Here is a 17,458-nt window from a genome sequence, read left to right as displayed (position 1 = left end):
CGGTCTAACTTACATACCCAATGGTAAGGGATTATGGAAGTTTCAGTCTAAAAACATATGAAGGGCACAGTTGTGCACAGCTGTTGCAAAGGATTTTTTAAGCTCTGCAGATACCTTATTGATCCAGCCAGTAGAGGGTTGAATGCATATAGCCAGTCGTGCATATCCTTGTCGTTGCTTGCCTGCAGCAGGATTCCACGATGCTCAGTGCACACTGCAAATGTGTTGGGGGTCTGAAACAGAACAAGTGAGATCTAGCACTACAAATGGAAGATGGAGAGAAATATTGTAATTGCAAATACCGTAATCCAAACCCCATGACCCCATAATCTATGTTGGACGTTCTGAAAGTGCCCCCTCAGCAATTCCTGCAGTTCCTGTTCCTTTCTCCAAATATGTAAATATTTGCTAAAAAACATTGCACATTCTCTTTTGCAAGCATAACAGTCATTTTCCATCTTAACTAGAAGAAGACAAGGACTGCTATGCTCTATCTTCATCCCGAAGTGTCAGTTCTGCAGAGTATTTACTGCTATTGCTTCTGGAGCATATGTATAGGGTCTATGTGTGGAGTCATCCTGAACATACTGTACTTCTATATAGTATTCTGTCTTGGACTTGGTTCTTTTTTATATTTAAAATACTCCTGGATGCAGTTATGACTATAATCAAACCCTTTCCGGGTTCACTGGATTGTCTGTGATAGATCAAGCTACAGTATAGGCTTTGGCATTAAAAAAAAGAAAAATGTGACACTTCTATGTGTATTGAGTATGGTTTCCAAGCCTATTTAGCAAGCAGTCTGCACTAATTGTTTTCACCAGTTTGCACTTAGGAGGATGGAGTGTGAAATGATTGTGTGGTATAGGTTCTTGAGCAGAGCTACAGGAAATGAGTAGAGAACTCAGATGTAGCCTGTTCACAAACAGATCCCATCATTTATGTTTTAATGCCTTATTTTAATTCCTTCCTCTGCGTTTTGCACTCTTTCTGGCTTTCAGCCAGTTGTGATCTCTTTTTACAGCTCAGCCTCCCAACATACAAACAACTGAGACAGGCTGTGGGCTCTCTCTTTCTGCCTGATCCACAAACTTGTTCTTACTTTCAGCATTGCCTGCTGGTCCTCGCTGTATTCCACCTGAGCTGATGAGAGATTGAGGACAGCTCTCTCCACCGAGTCCTTGTCACTGTTGTAGATGTAGACATAGGGGCGTCTCACGACTACATAGCGCTTCACCCAGCCATTTGTGTGGGGCTCCAGGAAGTGTAAGTAACCTTTTCTGGAGACAATGGGGCTGTAGAGAAGACACAATGGCACCATGTTTAATAACTGTACTGAAACTGCACAATGAACATTTTACTATGTGGGTTTCTGAACATTTAAAATCCCGCCAGTATTTTGTCTTTGTTCAAGGCTCATCCATCTGCTCCAGAAATTAAGCTCCTGCAAAGTGACCTAATATGCTTGCATTTGGCTTGTTTCTACTCCACCTGGTGTTTCTTATTGTGTCATGAAATTCACATATGAAGGAGATTAGTACACCTGCTTCATGTAGATGCACAGTCTCACATATACCATATGAAAGTGGCCCTACTGTTCCCTCCCAGAGTTTTGAATGGGGGGAAATCACTTGTTTGAGCAAAACAGGTAATTCTCTTTTAACACAGATATCATTGCATGATGAAGAACATCACACAAAGGGAAAAAAAAAAGTCAGACACAACCTCAGTAACTGTTTGCTGGTGATCTAAATAAAAGATCCATTTGACAATCTGGGTTAGCACTCTTGAGTTAGCACTCTATCTCCACATAGTTTTCTTGCACACTTCTGTAAACTATTATCTTCCTCTCTGAACTCTGACCTCAATCACACAGACTGGTAACAGACCTATTGCTTTATCTAACCCCATGGCGGAGTTTCACCATCACTGTGGTCTGCCCAATTTATACCAGAACAAATGGATGAGATCCCTTGTTTGGGTCTTAAGAGACCACCGCCTTGCCGGGAGAAAGAATAAAAACTAGATTTCCTATTGGAAATAGAAAATCTAGTTTCTATCGGTTTTGGGCAGGGGAGAAGGGGCAGTCTGTAAGCCAGGGCTCAGATGAGTAGAGATGAGTGAGAGATAGGATGGTCCTAATAAAGAGAGAGGGAGGTGTCTATATTCTTCCTTTCCCTCCCTTTCCCTCCATGACCCCCAGCTCCCTGTCATAGCATTGTCTGAGGTATTCAGGAAAGGCAGGGAGGGGAAGAGGGGGTGGGGAAAGCCATCAGAGCAGTGGCATCCCATTATGTGAGGGGATTATGTATGGGCTGGCAGATCGTAAGGAGAAACATCAAACTCTCAAGGGTAGCATTGTAAGTGAGAGCATAGTGAGGTCCGATTTAGATTTGCACTCAGACAGCAAGAAAGGATTGCATCTCATTACACCAGAAAGGGCCACTTTCTTGGACTGAGCTTGAAGTAATTCTTCCACTCCTGCAGGAATCACTCCAGCCTGGCCACAAAATTACTACTACCAGTAATTTTGCCTTGTCACTGAACCAAAAAGGACCAACTGGGATATAGATTGGGGTTAAGCTAGATGGTCACTGCCCATAAATCATTTGATTGTTGGGAAACAATTTGCACTGGATCATGGCACATATGCAGACGATACCACTCTGATGGCAGAAAATGAGGAGGAATTAAAGAGCCTCTTAGTGAGGGTGAAAGAGGAGAGTGCAAAAAATGGTCTGAAGCTCAACATGAAAAAAAAAACTAAGATCATGGCCACTGGTCCCATCACCTCCTGGGAAATAGAAGGGGAAGATATGGAGGCAGTGACAGATTTTACTTTCTTGGGCTCCATGATCACTGCAGATGGTGACAGCAGCCACAAAATTAAAAGATGCCTCTTCTTGGGAGGAAAGCAATGACAAACCTCGACAGCATCATAAAAAGCAGAGATATCACCTTGCCGACAAAGGTCCGCATAGTCAAAGCTATGGTTTTTCCAGTCGTGATGTATGGAAGCGAGAGCTGGACCATAAAGAAAGCTGACTGCCAAAGAATTGATGCCTTTGAATTGTGGTGCTGGAGGAGGCTCTTGAGAATCCCCTGGACTGCAAGGAGAACAAACCTATCCATTCTAAAGGAAATCAACCCTGAGTGCTCACTGGAAGGACAGCTCCTGAAGCTGAGGCTCCAATACTTTGGCCATCTCATGAGAAGAGAAGGCTCCCTGGAAAAGATCCTCATGTTGGGAAAGTGTGAAGGCAAGAGGAGAAGGGGATGACAGAGGATGGAAGGCTCAGTCAATCCTGAGCCAGCTACCTGTGCCCATTGAGATTGAACTCAAGTTGTGAGCAGAGTCTTGGCTGCAGTACAGCAGTTTAGCTACTGTGCCACGAGTGAATAGAGTGAGCTCTGTTCACTTACATACTGACGTGGGGAAGCTGCCCACTTCTAGAGGCAGGGAATCTCCCTGGTGAAGCAGCTCCTGTATGTTTCTGATATGTGTAAATGTAGCTTTCTATCTTTAGATACAGTTGTCTCTACTGGTACTACAGCTCCTCTCTTCATGGTGTTGCTTCTCTCCAAAGGAAAGGTGTATTGCAGGAAATAAAATATATTATAGGACTAGACCACTGGAAGGGAGATTGTAAAGCAATCCCTCTGATGTACCCAAGTAAATAATCCATTCTTCCAGACCACAATTTGTACCTGACTCGAATTTCTTGAATGTCAGGGACTAATAGGCGCTGGGTCTCCTTTTCCTCTTCAGGCCCACACGTAGGTGATTTCTTCTGTTCTCCTTCCATTGTGGGCTCAGATTCAGGACTTTCCACCCTAGAAGAGAGTTGGAGACTTCTGCAGAGGGAAGGCAGGTAGGGAATTTCAATTACATTTCAAGTACATTTTGACGTTCTTTCATTCCCCAATGAAGAAAACTGGGACAGTTTTCTGGCACAAATCTTGAAACATGTCCATATAACTTTAAACCAGATCTGAAATTCTTAGGTTTGCTGCCTTTTTACCTGGCCTCTGTGCCATTGTACCGCCCTTCAACCAGTGATGGACAGGTAGAAGAGGGGGTCAAGGTAGTGCCACCAAGAGCTGACATGGAAGGATCTCTCATCAGAGTCACTGACATCTCAGACAGCTGTAGAAGAAGAATACATCACTGGTTTGTTGGTTTATTTCTTTATTATGTTTCTATCTCACTTCTCCTTTGAACAATAATGCTCAAGGCATCTAACAAATACAGTTTAAAACAGATGAAAAGCAAAATGAATTAGACCATGAAACCATTAAAATGAGATTAAGCAATTAAAATACAGTCACCAAGTTGCTTGGTTTAACGATAACAGAATATAGCAGAAGACATACAGAAGAAGCATGCTGTTGTTATTATGAGAACCATATCTAGACATGGTACATCTTTGTTTTCAAAAATGTCAGATTTTGATGCTCAGCTGCGTATAGGTTATTCCTTCCTCTCTACAGAAATCTATCTAATATACTAAGGTGTAGGGGTTATAGCTCAACGACAGAGCACCTGTCTTATCCATAAAAAAGCCCTCAAGTCCAAGCATCTTCAGATAAAAGAATCAGGTAGCAAGTGATTGTCTAGGAAGTTATTGTCAGCCAAAGCAAACCAATATAGAATTAGATGAGCAATTGCCTGCCCCATTATGGAAGTTTCCTATGTTCTTCCTACACTCGAAAGAGATGGAGGAGAGATGTCTAAAACTGAGTTACAATCTAATGTGTTCTTACCTGACTGTAAGTTCCACTAAACCCCCCCACAAAGTCTTATTTCTGAACAAACTTACATTGGATTGGGCTTTTAATATCAAACATGAGTCACGGATCAGCATTATGGGAAAGGCGCTCCAGTCAATATGCTTCAAAAATAATATGCAATTCTATTAATAGACTTACTCTCTGTTTCACCCTAAAATAATCACTGTAGCCTCCTTTTCCTGTCTCCCTCATCCCCATATGAGATAAATTTCTTATTATGTATTATAGAGAATTACACTTGGCCTAGAAAGCTGTCCATGAGCTTCCATCATAAAAGGCAGCATCACAGGCAGATTCTCCAACCAGAATGAAGATTCAGACTTTTGCATCTGTCTGCTCATGAAATAAAAGAACCATTTGCTCGCCACACTGGATATATCCTTCCCAAAAAAGGACCACGTTTATAGTTATATGCTTAAAGAAAAAGCAGAAAATGGAACCACGGACATTCCCTTACCTTGCTCTCACTTGCACTAACACAGACATGGCTATGGCTATACTCTCTGTTGAATGTGTGTGTCAGGAGGCGCAAGCACTGTAGAAAAGAGGAAGAATAATAATTACAAGATCCTATTGAATCAACTGTGATGCCAAGTATGATGTTGAGTAACTCTAGCCAGATTTTGTGTCTCTGGTTTCTTAAGAAGGCTTCTGCACAGAGAGAACTCCAATCATGCTCCCTAGACTAGTATCTTCCAATATTCCCCACACAGAAGGACACTTTCTGATCCTGAGATAAATGAAAGATATCTACCAACACGAGGAAGCTTTAACTACTAGTAATCTTGTGCCTAAATTGCATGAGGACAACTATAATTCTACTCCCTGTAATTCAAAAGGGTTCAGCTTCTTGACTAGGAAAGCAGAGTGTTTTATTTGTGTCTTCCTGTCTCCCAAATAATTTCTTAAGTAAAGGAAACATTGTCAGAATGTCTGCATCCTCCATCTTTTCTCCCTGTACTATTCATATTTTGCTTTTAAAACCCATCAACAGAAATGCTGTAATCCCTTTCAGCAGTCATGTAATCACAGCACTGCCCTGTCAGTAACAAATGGATGGTGTATGGTTAGTATAATTATCTAATTTAAACAACAAGGATCTTGTGGCACCTTAAAGACTATCAAGTTTTTTGTGGCATGGACTGTTGCTCACTTCTTCAGATCTGCCACAGGCCTCTAAATCTTATAGTAAATAAAACTTATTCATGTTTAAAGTGTTATAAGATTACATTTTGTTGACCAGGGTGCTTCCTCACACCTCTAGAAATTATATAACTTAGTTACTAGCTGGCACTGAAATTGTATCTGTGACAGTTCTGCTTTGACAGTGACAACAAAATTCTTTTCTAGACTCCAAACTGTTGTACCTTCTAAGCCTTCCATGATATTCATCCCCAAAGATATAGCATATTCCTCTGCTTTCGCTCTCATTTAATAACAGCAATGAGGAGAGAATGCTGAGACATGCAGCCACTATCCAGCTGCCTCTAATTTGTACCCTGTCAGAAGGCAAGCATAACTCTGTCCAGCTTCTCATAAGCCAAAGAGGAACTCAAATGTAAGCCTCTTGGATGCTGGCATGGGGTTATCCTGTATCTACTACCTTAACTGCAAGTTCTTTCTGTCTCTCGCTGGGGGTGTCTAGAGATAAAGTCCTCCCATCTGGGGTACCATCTGCTGAGATAGGGGATGAGACACAAGATGTGCTGCGGGAATCAGAGTCTTCACTGGAGCTTGAGGACAGGGAATCGAGACCTAAGCGCTGAGTTGTCTCTAACTTCTCACGCAAAAGTAAGTAATGTCTTGTTTTCTCAACCTGTAGTAAGAAAGAAAGAAAGAACGAAAGAAAGAAAGCTTGACAACTCTAGGTAACAGACACATGCATACAGTCATTTTTACATAGAAATTAATCTCTGTATAGGAAATACCATAGCTGGTTGGATAGCTCAGAAGTTTAGATATCTGATTGAAGAGCCAGAGGTTGGGAGTTTGATTCCCCATGTGTTTCCAGAGAGAAGAGGCAGCCTATATGGCCCTGGGTAGCTTTTCTAAATTCTACATTACACAGGTTGTGTTTCCCATATCATTCTGAATAAGAGAAGAAAGTGCAACAGTGCTTGAAAGGGATTCACAGACCAGGGGAGCATGGGTCCTGCAGTAGGCAACACTTCCAATTTCTTTGAATAATTAACTTCCCAAGCATTGCCCTGTCCAATTCCATAATGTGAAATTAATGGATGATCACAGGCTACTTTATGTACAGCTCCTACCCTCACGTTTCCAACCTTAATGTCTTGAAATATATAATATATGTGGACTCGCCAGTAAGTTCTAGGCATATGTTGCTGGAGAGCAAGTTCTACTGAATTAAGTGAGACTCATCTGAATGGGTTACAGAGTCTCAGATCCTGTTTAATCAACAATTTGACATGATTGACTTCATTTCTATTCACCTCAATGAGATTTAAACATGAATGGAAATGGATGCTGTTTTTGGAGCATTTAACAGTGTTAGAGTTTATGTTGAAATCTAATACCGTTGTCCAGGCCTGCAAATTTACCCAGATGAAAGATTTCTGTGTATCACAGACAATTTCTGTCTTCCATTGTGATACACAGTTTAGAGAGGACTAGTTTACCCCAGCTATTCCCCCCACCCTACCCCAATTTCCTCCATCCTCATGGCTTTATACCCTGTCCTGAAAACACAGGCAATGTATACATATACTGGTGTGAAACAGAGAGAAAAGGAGCTGGAAAACCTCTGGGCTTGGGCCTTACCTCCTGCAGGAGGCTCAGTTTCTCCAGTTCCCACTGATGATCCAAGATGAGGCTGTCACTACGGGGCCGCCAGCCTGCCAGGTTCTCCTCACCTCGCACATACGCCACAGATGTGTCAAGCACCCGCCTTCGTCTTCTTTGCATACCTGCAAGTGGAAACGTTTCAAACTTGATTAATAATTTGTTTGTGTTTCATCTGTGCTGTTTGACAAAATAAAATCTCCGAGTGCTTACTTTAATCAGCATTGCTTAGGCCCTATCTGTACAGTTTGTTTAATGAATTGATTTTATGCATACACTAATCATGGTTTGGCTGAATAGGATTTAGGATTTTGTTTACATGGAAACACGTTGTTACCAGTATAGTAGGCATGCTGTGTCCCCACTTCATTCTTAGTGTGCAACCAGAGGAAATCATAGTGATAGAACTGTAGAGCTGGCAACACCACCAACTCTAGTCTGTCCTGCTAACACAGGAGATACACAGCGAGACTACACCAGAGGAATGAACATCCAACCTCTACTTTAAAATGATTGGTGAAAAAGAGTGTACTGTATTCTAAGGACAATTGTGCATTTTTTGACCCAAGCCATGTGGGTTTTATGATGAATTCATGATACATTGCACACCATTTATGTATTCTGCAACATGAATAAAGCAGGACATTCCGGAGATTTGCAAGCAATGTTGTGCCAGCCCTCTAGAGAGATATGTTACTGCCAAGGTTTGTTGGTTTATATAATTTATATTCCACCTTTCTCCCCATAGAGAATCCAAGGCAGCTCACAACAATAAAACAGATTTAAAAATACTACATAAATATCACATTAAAAATAATCAAACATAGACTAAGATTTTAAAAATCAAGTTTGAAAACAATTTAAAAACATTTAAAAATCTCTACGTTAAAAACCAAGGTTCCTGAGACAACGTACTGCTTAAAAGCTTGTTTGAAGGAGAAGGCCTTTGCCTGATAATGGAAAGACAAGACTGACTTCTCAGGGCAGTGATTCCAAAGCCTGTGAGCAGCCACTTAGAAGGTCCTCTCCCATGTCCACACCAAAGAAGCTTAGGAAGTGGAAGAACTAAGAGAAGGGCCTCCCCAGAAGATCTTAAAAGCTGAGGAGGCTCACATAGGGTGATCTTTCAAATAGCTTGGACCCAAGCCATATGGGGTTTATGATGAAGGAGTTAAGATGTAAAGAGACAGCCATGCTCAATCAAGTGAAAGCAACTGTGTTACAGCAGCAGTAACTCCAGCTCTTTTAATGCTGGAATTTTTCTTGCTGACCCTAAGCTCAATACCCCTTACAGACCTTTCATAATAGTAAAGCTAATTAGGAACCTTGTGGTAAAGCCAAAGGTAAAGATGAACTTCTCACCTGGACTGCCAGCATCAGCCACTCGACAAAGGCTGAGTTCATAAACACCTGTCACACGGTTGCTATAAGAGTGAGAGTTAAAAGTAAGGGCAAGAATAACATGAGCTTAATACAAACCTACAAAAGAGATACATTTTTCTGGAACAGGTCAAAGCTCAGTATGGTGGCCAAAAGCCTATTTGGCATAATTTTCAATGGCAAATTGCCACAAGTTAAGTAGCAGATGTAGGCATTTCCTGTCGCACACCAGCTATGTCTCTTGGTGTGTGACAGGAAATGCCAATGACATTACATCAGTAGGTGTAATGAACAGGATTTTAGCCACAGTTTTCCCCACAATAAGCATCTTTTAAAAGCCCATTAACAGGACATGAAGGCAATAGTGCCCTCCCACTTATGTATTCCAACAACTAGTGTTCAGAGGTATATTGCTCTCAGTGCTGGAAGTAATACACAGACACCATGAGTTATTAGTAGCCATAGATTACTCAGTGCAGTTTGTGGCATTTTCAAAGAAGTATTTTATCACTCCTGAAAGACAAAGCACTGCCAGCTGAGCTGAGTTGAACACTGCTTTAGCTGATGTTAATACTATATCCAAAGTTTTGGAAACTAAACAAATCTTACTTAAGATTATGAATTTAACTGATATGTGTTTGTGAATCCTACTGTGATCTATCTATCTATCTATCTATCTATCTATCTATCTATCTATCTATCTATCTATCTATCTATCTATCTATCTATCTATCTATCTATCTATCTATCTATCTATCTATCTATCTATCTATCTATCTATCTATCTATCTATCTATCTATCTATCTATCTATCTATCTATCTATCTACACTCATTCAGTAATTTAAGTATATACTCATTCAGTAATTTAAGTAGATCATTTTGTAGATCATTAAGTAGATGCAGCATTTGTTTGATTTTGCCCTTCTGCAGAAGCATCAGCAGCCACTTCTTTACCTTTCTGAGGCTCGTAGGCTTCCACTTCCAAAAAGATTGCGAATAGATCGAGAAGCAGGGAGCTTAGCATCTCTGGAGTAGAAGACCATGCAGAAATCTTTGGTGATCACTGCTGGTTGAGTGCAGTTCTCCATCTGAAATGGGAGACACCTGCTAGTTTCAAAAGTATGCTTTTGATTGCTAGTACACAGTTGGTTATTTACAGATGGCAATGTGAGTCTGCATAAGCAAGCTTATGTTCTGAAGTGAGTTAACAAGTAATGTCATGTGTATATGGCCTAAAGCTAATGAATATTTTCATTATTGCTACCTAGATCTCCTCTCTTAAAATGGCCGACAGTGTGAGGAGTATCTAAAGATTATGTACTGTACAGTGGTGCCTCGCTTAACGATGTTAATTGGTTCCAAAAAACTCATCGCTATGGGAAAACATCGTTAAGCGAAACACCATTTCCCATAGGAATGCATTGAAAACCGGTTAATCCGTCCCCATAGGAAACATCGCTAAGTGAAACAATGTTTCCCCCAACGGAAAGCCATTCCGTCCCTTCAATGGATTTAAAGGGGAAAAACAAAAAATCACCAAAAATTAACGAAGACTCAGAACAGAGCCAAATTAAGTTTGCACATGTTTCACAAGGGGGACTACCGATTACAAGCATTTAAAACAGGTTTCAAACATTTTAAGTCACTTAAAAATGAGCGAAAACAGAGATTGTTAAGTGAAAATCCCCCATAGAGAACATCGTTAAACAATGCAGAAAATTCCTCCAAGAAACACATCGTTAAGTGAATTCTTCGTTAAATGAAGCAATCGCTAAGCGAGGCACCACTGTACTACTATACCAAGCCCTATCTTCTTTTGCGTTGCTTATAGTGGGACTGCCATTGGCTATGGGCCAATTATCTTTCTTGCCTTATCAAAGGAGCAGTGGGGCCCATTGAGGCATTCCTTTCTCTGCGCTGTGAGAAAAGACTTAGTAACTCAAAAGATCCTGCATGGAAATAAGAGCTGACAGCCTTAACAAAAAGAAGAAGCTTTTCATCAGCTAAATGGCAAGCTAATAATGAACTGCTTTCTTGTTAATCTACCCCAGTTTATATAAAGACCTACTAATAGATACAAAATTGTCTTCTTTTTGTCCTTGGCATAGCGGATAGAGCATTGTTTTGAATCCCTGCTAAGCCATGAAAGTCAGTGGATGATCTTGGGCAGATCACTTTGGAATTTGAGATGTTCCTCCTTAAATATGTGGAGGAGTGAGCCTATCATCCCTTATCATGTGGATGGAGCTCCACCCTCCAAACATTAGCTGCCAGTTCAAAAATGCATTTACATACATATGACTGAATTTAAATGATTTAAATAAGTGATCTGTATGTACAATCTGAGATCTTGTGTGAGTTGGAACCCTGAGTAACCGGGGTTCTAAACTTCATATACAGTCATGGCCAAAAATACTGGCACCCTTGCAATTCTGTCAGAAAATGCAACCCTTCTCTCAGAAAATTGTTGCAGTTGCAAATGTTTTGGTACGCACATGTTCATTTCTTTGGTTTGCGTTGGAACAACACAAAAGAACAGAGAAGAAAAATCAAATCTGATACAATCCCCACACAGAAACCCAAAAATGCATTGGCCAAAATTATTGGTACCCTTAACGTAATATTTGATAGCACCCCCTTGGGAAAAAATAACTGAAATCAATCACTTCCTGTAACCATGAATGGGTTTCTTACACCTCTCTACTGGAATTTTGGACCACTCTTCTTTTGCAAACTCCTCCAGGGCCTTCAGATTTGAAGGATGCCTTATCCCAACTGCTGTTTTGAGATCTCTCTACAAGTGTTCTATTTCTGTTGGATTCAGATCTGAAGTAATTGCTGGCCGTTTCAGAACTGTCCAGCACTTCGTTTGTAACCATTTCTGAGTGCTTTTTGAAGCGTGTTTCAGGTCATTGTCCTACTGGAAGACCCATGACCTCTGGTGGAGATGCAGCTTTCTGGCACTGGCCACTACGTTGCACCCCAAAATTGTTTGGTAATCATCAGATTTCATTATACCATACACACAGTCAAGGTATTCAGTGCCAGAAGCAGCAAAGCAATCCCAAAACATCTTTGGACCGTCACCACATTTGACTATAGGGACTGTGTTCTTTTCTTTGAATGCCTCATTCCTTTTTCCTCATTCTGGAAACAGTGCTATGATGTCCTTTACCGAAAAGCTCTACTTTTGTCTCATCTGTCCACAGTACGTTCTCCCAGAAGGATTGTGGTTTTGTCACGTAAGTTTTGGCATACCCCAATCTTGCTTTTTTATGCCTTTGTGTCAGCAGTGGTGTCCTCCTGGGTCTCCTTCCATAGCATCCTCTTTCATTCAGATGATGATGGATAGTGCGAGCTGACACTGTTGTACCCTGTGTCTGCAGATCAGCTCAAATCTGTTTAGAAGTTAATCTGGGTTTTGTATCCACCATTCAAACAACCCTTCATTGTAATGTTTCAGTAATTTTGCTCTTCTGTCCATGTCGAGGGAGGTTAACTACAGTGCCATGGGCTGTAAACCTCTTGATGATATTGTGCACAGTGGACACAGGAACATTAAAATCTCTGGAGATGGACTTGAGATTGTCAATGTTTTTCCACCATTTTTTCTCTCAAATCTACAGACAACTCTTTACACTTCATTCTTTTCTCCATGCTCATTGTCACACTCAACACAAAGGTTGAGTCAACTTTTCTCCATCTTAACTGGTTGCAAGTGTGATTACTATATTGCCCACACCTCTTACTTGTGACCGGTGTGTATACAAATTAAAGGGGCACCACATGCTTGAAAAGCAATTATTCCTTACAATTTACACAGGGCGCCAATAATTTTGCCCAGTGCATTTTTGGGTTTCTGTGTGGGATTGTATCAGATTTGACTTTTCTTATCTTTTTTGTGTTGTTCCAACACAAACCAAAAAAATGAACATGTGAGTGCCAAAATATTTGCAACTGCAACAGTTCTCTGAGAGAAGGGTTGCATTTTCTGACAGAATTGCCATGGTGCCAGTATTTTTTTTTGCCATGACTGTATACTCAGTGCATGTGTAGCAGCATGCATTGGAGCAAAGCTCTGCTATTCATTGCCATTCTGTGCACTTATTGTACAGGTGAATGCATTTGTTTGTTTGTTTGTTTGTTTGTTTATTTATTTATTTATATGCGCCCTTTCTCCTAAAAGAGCCAAGGCAACTAACATTATTGAAAGGAAAGGAATGATGGGATAGATTCCCATCATTATATAACCCCATGTATTGAATGAAATAACCCCAGCCTACAGTATGCACTCACTTAGCAGAGTTAATGTAAGGTACCTTTCCCAAATCTGGTACCTTCCAGATGTTGTAGACTGCAGATTCAAAATCACAGGGGCTGACACCCAAAGCATCTGCTGGGCTTTAGGATAGGTGACAATGAAGTATGGATTTATACTGGTGTGCAAGCCCCCATTGTCATCCTAGTACCCTAAAGTCCAATGTTGGAATATAGGATAGAAACAATGAGCCATAGGGCCATTTAAGAATGGTAGTATAAAGGAAATCAGGACTACATTCCTGTGCAAAACCCAGCTAACACATGGCAAGTTTTTAGGTGTTATGAAGGCACTGGTGGATCTTGCCTCAATATATGCTGAGAGGGTCATGTAGATTTTCTCTCTGTATGGGGTGACACGATTCAACAGCAGAGAGTTGTGCATGGAGCTATCCCACGCGGCCTCAAATTGGAAAAATGTCCTGCAAAAAAACAGTGGAAAATGCCTGGTTAAAAAACTCACAGCAGGCAACAACGAACAAACTATGCGGAAAGCACTATATCAGCAGCAAAACGCAAACATGCACATACATGGATACCTTTGTGCTGAATGGATATAGCCATGCTGGAGTGCTCTGGCTCAAAAACACCTCCTCAATTAGAAAAGCAATAGCAGAGGCATTTGTTGGAATTCTCACTGAAGGCTTTTGTGCTCTGCATTCTGTTATTTTTGAATGGCTCGCATATGAAGAGATAATAGTTTTGGATGCACATAAACTAAGACAAAGGATGAGAACCAGAAGGGCATAGTAAGACAGACAGCAATAGAAAGGGATTTTGTACAGATCAATGCCATTTTCCAGTCTAGGAAGAGCACTAAACAAGGGGCAAACTTCTAGTTGTCTCTAAATATGGTGTGTGTGTTCTGTGCTGTCAGGTCAGAAATGACTTATAGTGACCTAGTAGGGCTTTCAAGGTAAAGGAGTGGTTTTACTAGTTCTACTTCTCCAGTCAGTTTCCATGGCTGTGCAGGGATTTGAACCCTGTTCTCCAAAGTCCTAGCCCATCACTCTATCTACTACACCACACCAGGAATCCAATAAACATGGCAGAAATGAGGGATTTCACTGTCTCTTTCTGCCTGAACAGTACTAGCCAACAGTTGAAGCTTCCAATCTATTCCCTTGTACTTGTTCTGAGATGTAATTTAAATATGCTGTCTTGAAAAGAAAATAGTTGATACAAAAGATTGTGGATGAATAAGCAAAAGAGAGATTGATAAAAAATTAAGAGGTGGGGACAGAGCCTCTTTTAATCCAGAAATAATCGGTAATTCTCCAATTTTCACTATAGCACTCCAGGTCTATATCTCTTCAGTCAAATGTAGAGTAACAGACAGCCTATCTTCCTTCCATTGAAAGGAGGATCTAGGTTTTTGGCAAGCAAGTTCAGAAAAGAAAAAAAGGGGGTGAGGATGCTCAGTGCTGTAGTTCTGCCTCTGCAGAAGCATTTTGCATTTCATACACGGAATATTGCCTAATTCTATTTGCTTCTCCTAAATATAGTCAAAGTTGTCAATGGTACAGAAAGGTAAGTATGCCTGCCTTCAACCTGTGAAATCTTTGTTATATAAAGGCTCTTGAGAGGGAAGGTCTTCATGGATGTTTTGTACAGTATTTGGTTTCTCCTGCAGTTTATTTTGTGTGGAAATTAACTTCTTGTGTGGGCAACATGTATTGAATATATTTATTTTAAAAATGCTGCCCAGAGTAGACCTTTGGTCTAGATGGGCGGGGTCGAAATCTAATAAAATAAATAAGTAAGTAAATCATCGGCAGCCAGCATGGCAGGCACTTAACACAACAAAACATTTAATATCAAAAAGGTAGCAGAATAACTTTTAAACTAAACCCAGGGGAGAAGGTTGTCAATATCTTGGAAGCAATTGGTTTGAGTTTAATCCTTGAAGAAGGGCTGGAGAAATCTGTGGTGGATCAGGCTATCAATGGCTATTAATCATAATGCCTATATCTTATCTCCAGTACCAGGGACAGTATGCCCGCCTTTCAATACAGCTTCTGGAAGCAAAAAAAAAAAAAGGAGGGTGTTATTGTCCTGGTCTGCTTGTATGCTTCCCGGAGATATTTCACTGGCCACTGTAGGACCAAAAAGCTAGACTAATTAGATCCTTGGTCTGATCCAGCATAGCTCTCATTACGTTCTTATGAACAATAGGAGTTGTAATCCAACACATCTGGATAATCTAGTAAGAATGATATAGATGACAATACTTTCTATTCTCTTTTGTACCATGTCTCACTATAATAATGCATCTTTTTCAGAGCCTGTTTGGCTTAGCATTAACATTTTTAACCTATTGGCTCGAATCTTACTGGTGGTCCTGGAAGGTTTGTGTTACTTGCCAGAGTTAATTGTGGCTAATTGATGAGGTGCCAGCGTGCTGTCAGTTGCATAATCAGGTGCATGACCAGGCACATGACCAAGATGCAAATCTGCACCTTATCAATCAGCTGCTATTAACCACCACAAGTTATGCAAATCTTACATGAACACTAGTAGAATACTGGTCAATGAATTAAAGATCATTTCAGAAGCTACATTCAGAAAATGATAAAAAATATGAAAAGTTTTCTAATTTCTATCTGAGCATCCTCATGTCTCAAGAGCATTTCCATATGGACGTTCCACTACCACAGCTCATTAACAATCCTTATCAACATAGTCAGAAGCATCTTAGAAAACAAGAACACCACATCTCCTGTTAGACACGTATGCATGGCATTATAACCAGCTCTCAGAAACAGATGCTGGCTTTTGTTCAAGAGGATCTGACTATTGGTTGATGCAGTTACTACCCATTCTAAGCATCACATTATCACATCAAGAGATTTGGAGCATCTTGCAAAAACCAACACAAAAAGAGCTGAGACTAAGACCACTGAGACACAAGCTGATGGAGGAGAAGTTAACTCCAACCAGGAGGAAGCAAGACTAGGAAAAGGGAGACTTTAAAGTGGAGGAAAGGGGAACGGAAGCACACAAGAGGAGAAAGAGAGGAGAGCAGAAGGGAACAGATCAAGCGTGTGGAAGAAAAGTGAGTTAGAAATACCTAGTGTCATTTCCCAGTGAAATGCTATAAGTGGAAGGCAACCCAGGACAAACACATGTACACACATATACAAAGAAATTAAAATGTCAGAAAGCATTGTTATATAGTGTCCTGTGAAAAGCTGCCCAGAGAGGCAGCTACATGAAGTGCATGGGAAATTGAACAGAGTCTAGCCATTGTTAGTTGTGAAAATTAGTGGGTAAATAAAAGAAAGAAAACAAAACAGTTCTCCCATCACTCTCTTGCTATAAGAGCACGGCCACCAAGGGAAATCCAGAAAGTATTTTCACATACTGAACATGTCCATTCATTTATTGGCATGAAGTCGAATAATATCCATCTCCATGTTAGGCTTCACTGCCTTGCATCTTCAATCGGCTGAAAAGTCACAGCTTTGTTTTCAGTGGAATACAATACTCATCAGATATTTGATTCTCAGTGTTGACAAGGGGCTTCAGTGATCTGACCAGGTGATGTTTATACACACAGTAACTTTCTGCCCACTTCCCCCCCAAACTTTCAGATCAAAATGCATCACTGAATACATAATGATAGTTTGGTGAAGGTTGGTGTGTATTAGAAGAGATGTCACACACAGAAATGTCTACTTTTATATCAGAGCTCCAGGATTGTGCACAGTCAAGATCTTCAAAAAGGATACCATTATGTATGCCTCACAAATCCAGAAGTGAGAAACATGGAGTGTTAACTTTTGGGGGCCCATGCAGTTATATTAATCTTTCCATTGTGCGGTCGGTATTTTTAATAAAAATCTTTAATATTCCTCCATCCCCAACTCCTACCCCCTATTCTGTCACCATTCATCCAAATATCAGCTTCAGCATAACTTTGTACCTTACACAGCATAACTTTGTACCTTTCATAGATAACAGAATGAGACTGATGTATAGCCTTTAATTATTGGGTTCTACAATAACTTAAATGCTATCCAGTTGTTTCCAATCTATAACAACCCTTTTAAGATTTTTTTAGATATTTAAGATGTTCAAGGAGTAGTTTACCATTTCTCCCCTCAGTGAGTTTCCATGGCCAAGCAGGGACTTGAACCTAGGTTGCCTTAGCTATAATAAATAAT

General features: G+C 40.5%; 1 protein-coding gene across 50 annotated transcripts in view; it reads right to left on the bottom strand.

Annotated features, from left to right (window-relative positions):
- The window catches only part of KIF1A (kinesin family member 1A), a 142,887-nt gene that overhangs the window by 6,436 nt on the left and 118,993 nt on the right, over positions 1–17,458 (bottom strand). For 24 of the 50 annotated variants that reach the window (XM_078389315.1, XM_078389319.1, XM_072995798.2 and 21 more), the window contains 10 exons: positions 13,600–13,714; positions 9,930–10,063; positions 8,956–9,017; positions 7,573–7,718; positions 6,395–6,607; positions 5,249–5,326; positions 4,023–4,147; positions 3,709–3,855; positions 1,103–1,295; positions 115–233 (listed from right to left, as the gene is read on the bottom strand). In XM_078389315.1, the coding sequence (XP_078245441.1) occupies positions 115–233; positions 1,103–1,295; positions 3,709–3,855; positions 4,023–4,147; positions 5,249–5,326; positions 6,395–6,607; positions 7,573–7,718; positions 8,956–9,017; positions 9,930–10,063; positions 13,600–13,714 (1,332 nt within the window). Of the gene's footprint in view, positions 1–114; positions 234–1,102; positions 1,296–3,708; positions 3,856–4,022; positions 4,148–5,248; positions 5,327–6,394; positions 6,608–7,572; positions 7,719–8,955; positions 9,018–9,929; positions 10,064–13,599; positions 13,715–16,362; positions 16,387–17,458 lie in introns of all 50 variants that reach the window. The other 26 variants (XM_078389316.1, XM_072995801.2, XM_078389313.1 and 23 more) reach the window with 3 other exon arrangements.

Source organism: Pogona vitticeps, chromosome 3, assembly GCF_051106095.1.
Source record: "Pogona vitticeps strain Pit_001003342236 chromosome 3, PviZW2.1, whole genome shotgun sequence".
NCBI lineage: Eukaryota > Metazoa > Chordata > Lepidosauria > Squamata > Agamidae > Pogona > Pogona vitticeps.
The sequence above is the reverse complement of the archived record's forward strand: the minus strand, read 5'-3'. Positions and strand labels throughout refer to the sequence as shown.